Source organism: Pholis gunnellus, assembly GCF_910591455.1.
Source record: "Pholis gunnellus genome assembly, chromosome: 3".
NCBI classification, from domain to species: domain Eukaryota; kingdom Metazoa; phylum Chordata; class Actinopteri; order Perciformes; family Pholidae; genus Pholis; species Pholis gunnellus.
This window is the reverse complement of record NC_136529.1, coordinates 2497730-2512951: the sequence shown is the minus strand read 5'-3', so window position 1 is coordinate 2512951 and position 15222 is coordinate 2497730. Positions and strand designations below refer to the sequence as shown.

Sequence of the window (15222 nt, the reverse complement as noted above, 5' to 3'; positions counted from 1 at the left end):
CGATGACAGGGGGATCATTGACTTAGTTAAAACAGCAACTCCTGACATTGAGGAAAGTGTAGCAGCGATAAGTTATTCACTCACAGAAAAAGCTGTGTACAACTCTGTGTAAATACGCCCTAAAATATGTTTTATCTCTCTATGTTCTTCTAGGGGATCGATATTTTTACATAAATGGCGTGAACACTCAGGTTGAGTTCAAGTCCCATCAGTGGTTTGGAGCTACAGTGCGTTCCCATGGCAACAGCATCCTGGTAAGCATATGGGCTTTTGGGACTCGATGTGGGGTTGCTTAATGTCCACGTTTCCGTGGACATCCCGTGCAGAAAAAAAGTAAACTCAACCAACAATCTGACGACTCTTTCACCATAAGCTTTGGTATTAAAAAATCTATTTGCATATGAATGCTGAATCTGTAGGCAACAGGCCAAAATGTAGGTATCTGAAGCGTTCTGGTTTCCATTTGTAGTCCAAGTAGTATTGAGCAATCAGATTTGAGTGGGCTTTGGTTGCATACCGAGTATAACACGTTTGTATGAAGAGCAAAAGAGGTGGTACACATTGATAAAAATGCAATCTTGGAACTCACCACTTATCGTCTGACAATCTTACCTTGGCTAATTGCCAATTGTGAAACAATCTGGTGGTTTACTTCATCTCTCAACTCAAACTCCATTTACGCCAGCAGAGGCATTGTGGGTGGGCCTCACGTGCCTGGGTTTGGCATTTTTGATAAGTAGAATGAGATTGAAATGAACAATAAAGGCATAAAACGTTTGTAATAATAAACTATCTCTGCATTGAAAATATTTAAAAAAAATATTAAAGTGTCATAATCAACCTGATGCGCTAGTCCCCTTCCAGCATGATGCCAGTCATTTCTGTTTTAGCGAGCCTACCAGTTGGAAACCATCAAAGGACGGGGAACTAGTTTTAACTTCTGTAATAAAATGGCCCAGCCAAAATTACTTTGGCCCATCAAAAATTGAAATCCTGGCGCTATGCTTGATTTTCGCGGGTCATGTCGCTAATCCGACTGTAAACAATTACCGGCACAAGAGGAAGTCTGTTATCTGGATATCTGCTGTCTTCGCCAGAACCCCAGAAATATTAGCCGGCGTCAGACCGACAGCCGATGGGTTCCGAGATTGAAGAACGCTGAATGCTAAAAGTAACGCTAATTTAGCTGGATGCTAACACAGCAAAAACTTACAGGGCCCAGGCAAAACGTAATCAACCTCAGCTGTTGATAATGCATGTAGAAGACATTGAGATAAAGGAACAGTATTGTTCTTGTAGGGTAGACTAATTGGTGCCAGTGCCATAATCTTTCCTCGGATGCTAACACAGTTTGAGGGTTTCCGATTATTGCAAGTATTTTCAAACAATATGCTTCACTTTTACAAAGACGAAAGGTTACAAAATGAGCACTTAACCACGAGTACAGCAAATGACATTGAAAACATTCCTGTAAATGAAATACAGAGCAGCACACAGCTGCTGCTTAAAAGTATAGCAAACATTCAAAGCACTCCCAAGCAATGCTATTTCTAACAACCTATATACCACAAAGCCTAGTTGGCTAGTGGAAGGGTTAATTAATAACTTCTCAACTAGAAAATACGGTCATGTCCTTTTGTGATTGAGCCGTCTCATTGTTCTTGCCAGGCTTGTGCTCCCAGGTATTACTGGAGGACCGAACATGACGCACCCTTCGCCGACATCACAGGAACCTGCTACCTTTCTGTAGATGGTCTCAAAACGTTTGTGGAGTACGCGCCCTGCCGGACAGGTGAGCAGCTGCGGACAATGACAGCCAACCGCCGGTGGTGTTTAGGTGACGGATGCTCGACTATGTTTACCAGATAGCTGATAACTATGTGGGTTTCTCAGACTTTTGTTTGATGAAAATATCTACCTACGAGGGAAAACTGGAGTGCAGCTCACATATGCCTGTGTTTGGAAAACAATGACAAGTTCCATCCGCTGATTTAACCCACTTGTTAACTTATCAACAGCTCACGGAGGAGCATTGGGTAGTTAGAATCTTTAGTGCACGATTGCTGCAACTTGCTTAAAAAATTGGACTCTCTTTCGGAGTCACAACACAGACATGATACACAGTTTTATATGTGTATCAGGTCTGTGACTTACACTTCCGGAGGGTATCATTCTCCAATGTCCTCACCAATAAATGTCCATAAATTCTCTTTTTGCCTGAGAAGCGGCAAATTTGTACTTTTTTCATCAATATAAAAGTAATCCAGTGATAGTCTGTACATGGGTATATACATTGCAAACAGGAACTGCTAATAGTTAATTCGACATACTTTTAATGGTGCTACAGACTGTAAACAAATATAGGCTAAAAAAGGGACTCAAGTTGCAGCCTAAAGCAAACTTACTGCATGGCAACATAATGCTTCCTGTTTACATCTCCCAAATCATTCCAAAACTTAGAGCACGATTGTCACAAAAGTCAAAGACAAAGACTCTTGCCATGTTACTCTATCCATATTTTTGACGGTACCAAGGCCTAGCATGTCCCAACAACATAGTTCTTATATTCCTGGAACAGTAAAACCATATGAATGAATGTAGGAGAGAGTGCTATTTGCCCTGTGTTGCAAACCTGTGGACATAAAAAGGGGGAAAAAAAGTTGTAGTTCAGGATTAGTCTTGCTTGGTTTAAAACAATATAGTTTTCTGGCATTTTTACAATTGGTATGAAATCTCTTTGCGTTGACTATTTAGAATACAGCTTCCTGCTTATGCAATGAAGGGTGCAGCCTACAATTTAAGTCACCTCTGTGAACTCATCAACTGTTACCAGATGAAGCTTAAGCTACAAATTTACCCTGAAACTTTGTCTTTTTTTCTGTCTTCCTCTGTTGTGTTCAAAGTGTCTGGAATTCAGTTTTGGGTCAATGTACAATTTAAATGTTACTAAAATTGCACGGGATAATTATACCCTCAACAGAAGAGAATGTTTTTATGAAACAGAAATATTATTAGTGTTTCCAATGTTTGGTGCTGTTCATTGCAGAAAGACACGGACCTGTTGGACAGGGTTATTGTCAGGGGGGATTTAGTGCAGACTTCACCAAGGTAAGAGAAATATTTGCTAGTTTCTACATAATCACATACTTGCCGTTTCTCTGTTTTGGTTGATGTAAGCAGTGGGGATTTCGCTCAGTACAGTACATCAGATTTGCAGAGTTTGTTTGTTGAAACTCACGGTGACACACAGAGTCTGGCAACTGTTGTGTGTTGCAGGACGGCAGGGTAGTGCTTGGAGGACCGGGCAGCTTTTACTGGCAAGGTGAGCTCGCAAGAATGTGGACCAGCATGGATCTTTAGATAGACAACTTCCAATATATTCTTCCTCTGAATGCATCTCAAAATCAATCCATTTTTTTGCCTGTGGACAAACTAAAGCGGAACAACTCAGGAGCCAGAAGTTCAGAAAGTCACATGTCTTATTTTAACCTCTGACCTTTGACCCTTTGTTCCCCATCCATCCCGTAGGCCAGCTGATCTCAGCCACCACAGAGGAGATTGTGAAGGCCTACTACCCCTCCTACTTTCTGCTGTCCGTCGCCGGGCAGATTCAGACACGACAGGTGCAGGGGAGCTATGATGACAGTTACCTGGGTGAGGAAGTACACTTGAGTCAAATAGGATTGTTAAAACTAGATGTAGTATTAATACTATATACCAACCCTAACAATACTGCTACAGATATGACAAACACTACTTATACCTCCGGTTCTGAAAAGTGAAGCCAACGTGGAAGTTCCTGAAACTTGCATTCTCTCTAATGGCCATCAGGGGGCGACTCCTCTGGTTGCAAAAAGAAGTCAGATTGCATCAAATTCTAGGTGAAAATGACTACTTCTCTCTTGATTTATTACCTCAGTAAACATTGTAAACATGAGTTTATGGTCTCAATCTTTAGTTTCAAGACTTCTTCAATACAGCGTGATGTTCATTTAGTAAATTATGTTCCCATTAAAGTATAACAGATGATGAAACAGGGTATGCTTTAGGGCAGACATGTCAAATTCAAGGCCTGCGGGCCAAATCCGGCCCTCGGTACAATTATATCCGGCCCCGCAACAAAATGTCATATGTCTATCATACCTGGCCCGCCACACCACAGAGCTCCGGGACAAAAAGTGGTGACGTGAGCTGGCCTTTTTGTGCGACATAACGAAGCATCTCACTAAACCTCCAGCTTCAGGGACGGGGACGAGTGATCACAGACATGTATGACGCAGTAAGAGCTTTCCAAGCCAAGATGCGCCTGTGAGAGACTCAGATGCAGAAAGGAAACTTGGGTCACTTCCCGTTTTGACAAACCGTGTCTCCACTGCTGTGTTCCCGACTGCGCATTTTGCTGATAAACTGGGCGCACTTGGCACAGAGTTCACTCGGCGATTTGCCGACTTGTAGCTCAGAAATTAAAATTTGAACTGCTCAGTGATCCGTTTGCAGTTGACGTGGAAAGAGCACCTGTGCACATCCAAATGGAGCTGATAGACCTTCGGTGTAATGCAGTGGCGGGCCGTGGATTTTATACCTGGGCCTTCAGTGCTGTTCTCCACTTCTAATAACCTCATTATGACGTCACAGCTACGGGTTATTATTTGTTTCGTGTAAAAGCCGCATATTCACATAACACTGCAACATTTGACAAATGAAATAAAATGTTACATGAAGCTCAACACCTAGCATACAAAACACGAAATGCAGAGTGCAGATACATGAATACGAGCATGACGGGACACTGCGTCCAAAACGGACAATATAGTCCAAATCAATGTAACACAATGACAAACTCACAAGAGCAGTCGCATATATTCATATGACAACAAAGCAACAAATCAATCCAGCAGACCTGCAGCGGATCCACGCATTCCACCACACGAGCACGAGCCATTCAAATACTATTCATAAAAACGCCACGATAGACAAATGAACAGTAGAGGTAAACAAACGAAGTTCACTTACCAAATGCTGTCTATGCTGACAAAGAGTTTAATCCCAGTACATCAGTTCCAGTAAGAAGTCCAACCGGATCCGCCGCCGGTCGGTTGTCCGTAGTCCGCCGCTGTTCGGTCGTCGACGTTCGGTTGTCTTCCGCTGCCGGTCGCTTGTCCGTCTTCCGCGGCCAGCCGGTGGTCCGTTTTCGACCGCGTTCGGTGGTCGTCTTCGGCCGTGGACCCGCGAAGGGCGGGCCGCGGTTGTGAGTTGTAGATCCACTCGAGTCTCTCCAAAAGTACCGACGCTCAGTTAAAATGAAACACATTCCCAGCCATAACATGTGCAACGCTTCTGACTGCACACAAATCCTTTTCCTGGCTGGTCAGGGCTGCTAGCAGTGGGGTCATTTCTTACTATGTCCAGTTTGTTCAGAAATGTCCTTCTTGAGAAAAGCGTTCCCAGTAACTCCGCCACTAAATCCGTGTCTCCTCCTTCCGCCATTTCATATTAAAAAAACAAAGCTAGGTAAAATGTCTTTCAAATATTTCCACTTGAACTCTGTCTGCTACAAAGCTCTGCTAGCAATCATGTTTCGCGCGCACATAGTCACGTGCCCGCCCACTGACCAATCACAGCACACTCTGCACCTTGCTGGCAGAGAGGCATCTGGACTCTGAGCTGACGTAACTAGGCCTGCAAACTGCTCTGGTGCCGGCCATGAATCTCAAACTAAAGATCTGATTGGTTGAATCAACAATATCGTCCCCATTCAACTTAATCTGCACATGGCTGCACTGGGTGAGTCTGCAGGCCTCGGGCCTCTCTTCTTACCTAGAGACACAGAGGTGAAATCTGATTGGATAAAAGCTCTACTTAAAACAAGCTGCACTGGAAGCAGAGCAACTGAGGAGCACAGTAGCTGTGCAATGAGAAAATAAGATAATGGGAAAAATATTTTTATAAATTATAATACATATAAGAAAAAATTAAATGTATTTAAGAAAAAATATTAAATTATAAAATAGCTATAACTTTGTGATTCTGTTTAGGCCAGCAGAGAAGGCTTTGCAGGCCCTGACAGCCCGCCACTGGTGTAATGACACTCAAGGCAAAGTATGACTCTGTGTTTCCAAACTTCATCCCCGAAATGATGCCTCAACTCCGCCTACATGCTGCTCAACTTCTCTGCATGTTTGGAAGCACATACCTGTGTGAGCAGCTTTTCTCTGTGATGAAGATGAACAAAAACCCACACAGGAGTCGTCTCACTGATGCAGACCTTCACTCCATCTTGAGGGTTTCCACAGCACAGAACCGCAGCCAAGAAAAGATGCCAAACATCTGGCTCTGTTACATATACGCATAAAAGAATGTAGCCTTTTTCTGTTTGCACTTTGTCCAATATCCCTTCTATCCTGTTTATTAAATGTTGACCCTATTTGGCCCTCAACATAGTCAACATTTTTTATTTGGGCCCTCTCTGTGATTGAGTTTGACACCCCTGCTTTAGGGAGCGGCTACCTTGTGATTGACAGGTTGCTACCACTACCAAAGCAGTATACAACTTCTCTCAGTCACTCCTCCGCAGTCCAAATATCTTCACTTCCGTTCACTGGTTGCAAAAAATACAAGATGGTGAGGGACAGAACGCTGAACTCGAGGCTTCAAAACAGTCCACAAACCAATTCGTGGCAGCAGCCGGACTTCATGATCCAAGTTGGATTTTTGGTCGAGAGCAACATATTTTAGTAGCTGAATACTATAAATTCGACATGGATATTGATGGTTCCCATAAGTTAATATCTGAGGTGTAAGTAACCCTCTGACCTTTTGTCTGACTCCACCATGAGGTCCACATTTTGACCAGGACTTTGGTCATTTACTTTCAAGGGAACAATAAACACCTAGAAAAGTAGTAATTTGGTTTTAATTCATTGAGGCACAATTTAGAACCTCCTGAATTCACTGACTTCTAGTGCCACCATCAAGCAACATTTTAAGTGTAACTGGAAAATCTTCCTAAAGTTCTTTCATCACATTCATATTCCCCAGAGGAAGAAGACTTTCCAGTTTGGAAACTTCATGACTTTTCCACCAACACCACTGTCAACTTTGTACACAGAAAACTGAAAAAACCTTCCTCTTGTTACACTATCAGGCCAAGATAGTCAACACAAACTTAAGACATGACTCAAGACTCTGTATGTCACAATCTAATTAGCAGATTCACAGTAAATAGACAGAGCTGCTCAAGAGGGGCATATAAATGTATTGCAACTTGATGACCCTTTCAGGACATACGTTTCTCTTTATATAGAAAAATCTACAGTTCCTCATTAGCTTCTTTCAAACGTTCACTGAAGGAAAGTGTGGCCCTTCCAGGTGGCTGAGAAATATTTGTATTATAAGTTTTTTTTGGTGCGTTACACTCCACCTCTTCAAGTCTTTGTTACCCACACTAACTGTTTTTAAAAGAGTACCCTATTGATTTAGCATTGCACTCCTTAAATTACATCTGGTGCCTACATTACCCACAATGCAATTGAACTGCCAGTGATTTCGGATGTGGAGTTAGACAGAGATGAGCTCACTCGCCCTCTGCAGCCTCCTCCTCATCTCTGCTCCAGGCTTCAGCCGCTACTAGCAAAACACACCTGAATCTCTGACCTAACAGTCGGTGGTTGAGTTGCATCATGGGTAACGTAGGCGTTGACAAGCAAGATTTTGATCCATTGTGAATAAGAAGCTGTTGTAGACATTGCAAGATGTTATAAGAGTACTCTTTTAAGATCGTCAGTTGATGAAGCGCTACGAAGGCTTTTTCTTTTACTAGTAAATACCAATATTTCAACAAAAATACACTAGATGCTACATGTCGGCATTATTACTTCTAATAATTATTATTATCTGGTGACTTTTAATTTCTGTGATAAATCCGTTCATTGTACCCACCACCTCCAGCCTCAGCTGTTTTCTCTCACTAACACTCTCTTCATCGCTCCTGCAGGTTACTCCGTGGCTGGTGGCGAGTTCAGTGGGGATGATGATGAAGGTGAGGGTCATGTTTACAGTACAGAGTGACAAAATGCATGGCTGAGTACAGGGTTCACTGACCCCCAACACACGCTCTGTCTAATGTTTAACCGCTCAGTCTCAACACACACGATTGTGGTGGGATTATTACGTCTTTCAGGAAGCGGGAACATTTAGAGGCTCAAAGAATCAAAAAATCGACTTATTTTTTTTTGTTGGTTCCTAATTATCAGTGTTATGTTGAAATGAGTTACTAACTTTTTGCCCCCTGCTTTCTCTGCTGCAGATTTTGTCACAGGAGTTCCAAAAGGACTCATGCTGTATGGAGTAGTAAGGAGCCCCCCATCATTTTCATATTACACCAATTCACAGTGCAAACAGTCGACAAAACATAAAAGTATTGAAGTGCAGTATACAGTAATCAGATAATAATTTGTTTACCATCTCCATATAGGTGTCAATATTAAATGGAAGGGATCTGAAGTCTCTGCTCAACCTGACAGGGGAGCAGGTATGTGCACATCTGGTCGGGGGATTATTTTTGTAATAGCCTGGCTCCTTCTTTTTCATGACGTGGGTACACATTTAAAGTGGCATGTGTAAAGGAGGGCTGGAGACGAAGGAATTTGCCCCGTGGAGAGGAGGCCTATATCAGGGTCAGAGGTCGAGCTTACAGTATGCACAGCTCATGGTTTCTAAAAGCTGCAAATCAAACCCAGAAACAGCAGACCGGCACAGTGTTCACGTTGTCACTTTATTGATTCAGCATGTGCTTTTCAAATGGGAAGTACTGAAGAGTTGCAGCATTTGTCAGAAAAATAGTATTTAGTCATATTTATATGAGGCTCAATCTGTCTGAGTATCTGAAATAAAGTGTGTATCTTTTTAAAGTCACAATGTTTATAGCAACGCTGTCATTGTTCCACCTTGTGAGTCTGTGTGTGTGTGTCTGTGAAGAGAGTGTAGAGTAGAGATTTTGTCAATGCGATTGAGTCGCAACCATGCAAGATGCAGTCACGAAACTTTACCGATATTTAGTGATGAAGGACAATTTTGAAGACGGTTGTGGTTGGAGCAAGTACCCCGGAAGTACCCCATCACTTACATTGAAATCTATTTAGGAAGGGTCCTCTTCACAGCCAGCACTGACAGGAGAACAAAAACTCAACGTACTTTCAATGTACATATATGCATTTGAACATTGTTTTGAGACATACTTGAAAACATTTTTTAACCTAACCTTTAAGTTTGGACATGTCAGCTACAATATGGGGAAATTAGATTCATGGGTTAGTTTTTTGTGTAATTTAACAAGGATTCATTGTGTAGGTATTGCAAGATATAATAGCATGTGACCATGCACACATGGGAAAGTGTGTGTGTGTGTGTGTGTATGTGTGTCTTCAGTGTGGGAGGTTGTCAGTCTCAGGTCGGAGGGCGCTGAGTAAACTGTTAAGTCACAGTGAGAGTGATCTGAGGTAAACTCCCGGCTGATGGACTCTCGGCTCTCTGGGAGAGAATGCTGGTCCCTCCTGGACTGTGTAGTCTGACTCAGCTGCGAAAACACACCAGAGGGGATTTGTGCAAGAGGCCTGTTTGTTTGTTGAATGAAACCTCACATTTTGTCATTTGTTATACCAGTAACTATTATTTTAACTCAGCCATGTTTCATTTGCTTGGAGCAGACCAACGTGTAGACTTTATACTTATGTTACTCGATATGATGACGATATATTAGAAAATAGAAATGTGTCAGGTGTCAGGGGTTTTACCATACTGGAGGTATCAGACCATTACAGGAAAAGACTGCTCTGGTTCTGTTTGATTTGAGGATTGATTTTAAAGGTTAATTACCATTTTTATTTGGTTATTTTATCTATAAATCTTTTCTCAATAAAACATGTTGGTCGCCCGTCATCCAATTATCGTATGCTAATTACAAAATAGTATTTCATTAGTATAAAGTGGTTACTTTATAAAGGTTGTAAATATTTAGAAAATCTGGCACAATTCAATTTTAAAGTAAAGAAGTGTGGAGTTTTTTCTACTGCTTTCGTTCTGTTAGCAAAGTTAGCTAGCACATTACAATTTGAAGCATGCATTAACTATTTCTTTGGCAACTTGGCAGCAGAAGAATAGACTAACACAACATTGACATACAGTATTTTGACCCAGTATTAAGCACTTTGAATTGCCTTGTTGTTGAAATGTGCTATACAAATAGTTATTCACTCTCCTTTTAGCTCTGTTTTGGTTCCCACCACCTCCTGAGGGAAATCTCTGGCTAATGTTAGATATGTGACTGGCTGGCTTTTAGATGCTAACTTTGCCTGCTTTGCTGCTTGATGCTCCACTATGATTATCAGCTAGTGAAGCTAACTTAGTCTGGTCTGCTGTCTGGTGCTGAGCAGGTAGGGTACAATGGTTTTTTAGAGCTTTTTCTCTGAAAATAGCGGCTTACTGCTAACTCTGATCCAATACAGACAAGAAAAGTTGACTTATAATTATTTGTGGGTATGTCATGTGAGCCATTGTTAGTATGACAAACAGTATTAGCTAAAAAAAGTATCTTTCTAAAAAAGGATTTAGATATTCTCCAAAGTCATTTCTGATTTATTAAAGCCGTCCTCACCGAAAACCGCTGTGCAAGCAGCTTTTCTACGACCCATATTAACGTTTGTTGTTAGGCGGAGACCTAGCGGCTGTAGTAATTGTGACAGGAGCGTTATTTTAAGGTAGTCTTTTAGGGTACATACATACATTAGTACCTAACAACTTCTCGTATGTAAGGCAGTAACTTCTAACTTGTACCACAACATTTTCCTAAACCTAACTAAATAGTTCAATTTCACAACAGAGTGGTTGTTTTGGGAGTCATTAGCAAACGTAGGTTTGAGGACGTGTCGTATTTAATCCTGGAGTCCTCCACTTGTTTTACAGTAATAAAATCATGTATTGATGTGAAAGGGGTCAATCTTAATGATGAACCTAAAGGGAATTTTCACCTGCAGCTTTACTCGTTCACCACATGAACTTAAAGGTGATGATATGTCAGTGTTATGTTCACAACTTGGTGTCACTGCCCCCAAGTGGTCAAAAAATACCACGCATAAAATTGTAAGACAGTTCCGAAATACAGCTCATGACTGTGAAAACTGACCTGTGGGCACCTTTCCTAAGCTTGCTGATTTCAGCTCACTTCAGATGAACATTAGTGGTGGTTCAGCTCCACAGGAAGTCTTGATCATATTTCTAAGTGTGAATGTATCTGGTAAAGCAGTGCTCCAACAGGGTATCACAGTGAATTTGTCCTGAGCCTCGGTTTGATTTCTGTTCTGTTGATATGAGCTGTTTTGCATGTGTGATACAGGAAGACAAGCCCAATATTTGGTCTTGCTTCTCACAAGGGTCTCCAAACTCATACCTGTGTAGCTTTAAATCACTTTGAAGTGAGAGTCCCCCCAAGAAGTGTAACATGACCCTAATTTATCATACGTGGTATGAAATTAAACCGGAAAAACTCAAGCACCACGAGTGAATTTTAAAGGAGTTTGAGTCCCCGATCCCCGGACCCCCTCCCTCTCCTCAGAAGCTCTAACACTGAGCTCCATGAAAAGGGAGAAGAGGAGACCCCAGGGGACCGTGGGATTGAGAGATTGAGGAGGAAAGCCTCTGGGGGTGGTGGTGGAGGGTACAAAGGAGAAAAAACAGGGACATGGAGAGAGAAAATGAAAGAAAAGAAAGGGATCTGTACACCGTGGTGTGATTACAGGCTAACTGGTTCTTGTTTGTAATGCGTTCCAGATGGGGTCCTACTTCGGCTACGCGGTGGCAGCCACCGACATCAACAACGATGGGTGAGTGGACGCAGTGACGGTGGGGACATGTGGTGGTAAATAAATTAGTATATGGAGAGCAAATAGGGGAAATGACAGAGGAGGTAGAGAAATGTAAAGTAATAAATAAGACTAAAAGTGAAAGATGAGGTCACTGAAACAGTGTGTGACTGTTTGGAAGTTTCCAACGTTTCAGTTCTGTCACCCTGTGACTCTCTAAAGTGTAATGAAAATATCTGAAAATACACTCATTCTGTCTGTAGTTCCTCTCAGTCTAAAGTTCAATTTCACTTCCCTAAACCTGGAAGAAGCACACAATTACAAAAGTGATGTTTTTAAGGTTTCAGTGTAGCTTAGTGATTTGAACATGTTTTGGTAGTGGTACTGTATATGCTTTTATTCAGTGTTTTTGTATTGCTATTCATTTAGTATCAGTGAGTCAGATGGACACACATGATTTTTAGCCATGTTCATCACTCTAACCTCCGCAACTTTCAACAGGAAACCTCCAATTTTCTTTAGCCAACTACGCTGTGCAGTTGAACATCATTTTACAGTAAACACTAATGGAGATCCTTAAAGGTGACATATCATGCACATTTTTCAGGTTAATACTTGAATTTTGGATTTCTACTGTTTACACATTTTAAAGTTTTTCTCATTTACTGTCTGTCTGAATATTGCCGTATTCACTCTCTGTGTCAAACGCTTCATTTATGTGTCTGTCTCTTTAAGCTCCCCTCACAAAAAAGCCCAATCTGCTCTGATTGGCTTGTGAGAAAACTTGGGAGACAAAAAGTGAAATACGATGATTTTTTCCAACATAAAAGATAATTCGGTGTCAAATACTAAAAGGGAAAACCAAATGATAAATCACTGCTAAAAACGTAGGCCCTAAAAAATGGATTATATATCTTTCTTTGCCCTTTGTCGATATCCCTCTTCTCCTTCCGCCTTCGTCCCCATAATGTGTCTCCTTCCTTTGCTTCCCTCTCCAGTTTGGATGACCTGGTGGTGGGAGCTCCGATGTTCATGCGTCGAGGGGTCAATGGGCGTCTGGAGGAGCTGGGTAAGGTGTACGTGTACCTCCAGAGGGGCCCTCTGCTGCTGGAGCCAAGCCAGTCCCACCTCCTGGGTCAACAGGCCTTCAGCCGGTTCGGCACGTCGCTGGCTCCGCTTGGAGATCTCAACCAGGATGGATTCAACGGTAGGTGTGCTGCACAAAGCGTGGGTTAAATGTCGGAGAACAATGGCAATAAAGCTAAAATTCATGTGAAAGTATCAAATATATTTTTATATTTATTTCAAAAGAAGAAATTTTCACAAATTTGTATTGACAAAATGGAAAACTGATTTAGCAAGAACATAATCAGCATATTAATAGATCATGAAATAAATGATATTCGATTGTTTATTCTATAAAAAAAGTATGGCTACTTATTGGGTAAATAAGACTGAAAAACAGAAAGATATTAAATTTACAATAATATTAAGCAGGAAAAAGCAATTTTGGACATTGGAGAAGCTGGAACCAGCAAATGTTCTGCTTTTCTAAAATGTGGGGGCCTTTGTTTTATTCTACAGGGATTCAGCCAAAGTCAGTAAGAAGTAAATCACCATAAAACAAAGCAAAACACAACAAAATAATCAGTGACCTCTTTTTACTGGCCCACAAAACCACCAGTCCCACCATGGCCTGTGGCAGTGGGTGTTTATAGTACATTGAGCTGTATTCACTGTTTGCTGCTCTGCATGTAAGCTTCAGATATAAGTTGTAGATGTACATACAAATAGAGTGCTGCAGGAATGAGACTTAAAACCCGTAAATGAGTCAGAATCTTTGCACTGCCGGTTCTTGGTTAGATGCCTGAAATAAAGTATATATATAAAAAAATTTATATACACACCATATTTGAGAAAACATGAGATTCTTCACACTGTTGTGGCTGTTTACAATCAGACATGGCCGTCGGCTGTCCCTACGGAGGAGACGACCAGCATGGATTGGTTCTCATTTATAACGGTCATGCCGGAGGACTGATGGACACGCCCACTCAGACGCTATCTGGCCAATGGGCTTCCAGCTCTTTCCCAGCAAGTTTTGGCTTCGCCCTGCGAGGAGACAGAGATTTGGATCAAAACGGCTATCCAGGTAGCGTAACCGGGTGTCTACTAACAGCTCATCATCTTCTTTGATGTCTCCATTGAACTTTCTTTCCATTCCTACAGATCTGGTTGTTGGTGCTTTTGGGGTCGATAAAGCAGTGCTATACAGGTACGTTAAGGCATGTAGGAGTGTAGTAACAGATGTATAGTCTCTTGCTTTTATTCTCATCCTTTTGTGGTCCGTCTCTCCAATCAGGGCTCGGCCGATAGTGAGCGCCAGTGCGTCTCTCACGGTGCAGCCGACCATGTTCAACCAGGAGGAGAAGACTTGTGAGCTGATCACAGCGAATGAAACCATCGCTGTGTCTTGGTATGGACGTCGACTATTCTCCTTAAAGAAAGCTCAGATCTACTTATATCTTAAAAGGAAGATTATACACTGTTTGATCCACCATACAGTAGCGGAAATATCTTTGAATGGTTTGACAAAAAGCTGAAGAGTTCTGCGAGTGTTTAACGGGCTCTCTGAGAATAACAGAACATGGAAAGTCTTGCAAATGGTGGTTCCCTTTCAGCTCTCAAAACTTTACCTCACGAAAATGTCAAATGACCTCATGTTTGCCAGTTTCCTGTCCAAGCTGCTCTGAACTGCAGTATTCTTAGAACCAGTAGAGGAAAAAAAATGAAGAAAAAAAAGGGAAAATTCACCCCGCTTTCAATCTCAATGAAGCTCTTTCCGCAAGACCGCTCTAACCATCGTATTAAACCTGGAACGCTTTTAGACTGCCGTGAGAGGCGGTCGCCAAATCATTTTTTTTAAGTGTCTGATACAAGTAAGCCTTGTTTTTGTGTTTATGGGTGTTTTTTTTCGCTGCCGTGGTGACAAAAAGAAGATGAGAGGAGAGGAGCGGAGGAGAGGAAGTGGGAGAAAGGTGGAGCAGTCATATGGGAAGACAAAACGGTGGAGAGAGTGCAGTTATTAAGACTGAAAAGGTTGTAAAAGGAGTTGTAACTTTCTCCAGTTGAATGAGATATAGTTTGGTCTCGACAAAACTCCTCACGCAGCCTTTGAGGTGAGCGTTTATACCAACACACACATATTTACATGTATTTAAAAATATATATATACTTTTTTATAGTTTAAAGTTGTAATCCCTAAGATTTCACTCCCATTGGAATTTGGTGACACCTGTGGTTACCGTAGTAACAGCAAGTGTAGTTTAATGCTTGATATAGTATAGTACTAGAAATACAGCAGAGG

The 15222-nt window shown here is 41.7% G+C and overlaps 1 protein-coding gene across 1 annotated transcript in view; it reads left to right on the top strand.

Annotated features, from left to right (window-relative positions):
- LOC306694049 (integrin alpha-5-like) overlaps positions 1 to 15222 on the top strand; it is a gene marked incomplete at its 5' end in the record, with an annotated part of 46197 nt that overhangs the window by 10189 nt on the left and 20786 nt on the right. Inside the window, 13 exons of the mRNA XM_079156755.1 lie at positions 154 to 254; positions 1669 to 1792; positions 3047 to 3108; positions 3277 to 3322; positions 3529 to 3654; positions 7994 to 8038; positions 8306 to 8349; positions 8474 to 8530; positions 11824 to 11876; positions 12854 to 13062; positions 13816 to 14007; positions 14085 to 14130; positions 14218 to 14331. Coding sequence (XP_079012881.1) covers positions 154 to 254; positions 1669 to 1792; positions 3047 to 3108; positions 3277 to 3322; positions 3529 to 3654; positions 7994 to 8038; positions 8306 to 8349; positions 8474 to 8530; positions 11824 to 11876; positions 12854 to 13062; positions 13816 to 14007; positions 14085 to 14130; positions 14218 to 14331 — 1219 coding nt within the window. The remainder of the gene's footprint in view (positions 1 to 153; positions 255 to 1668; positions 1793 to 3046; positions 3109 to 3276; positions 3323 to 3528; positions 3655 to 7993; positions 8039 to 8305; positions 8350 to 8473; positions 8531 to 11823; positions 11877 to 12853; positions 13063 to 13815; positions 14008 to 14084; positions 14131 to 14217; positions 14332 to 15222) is intronic.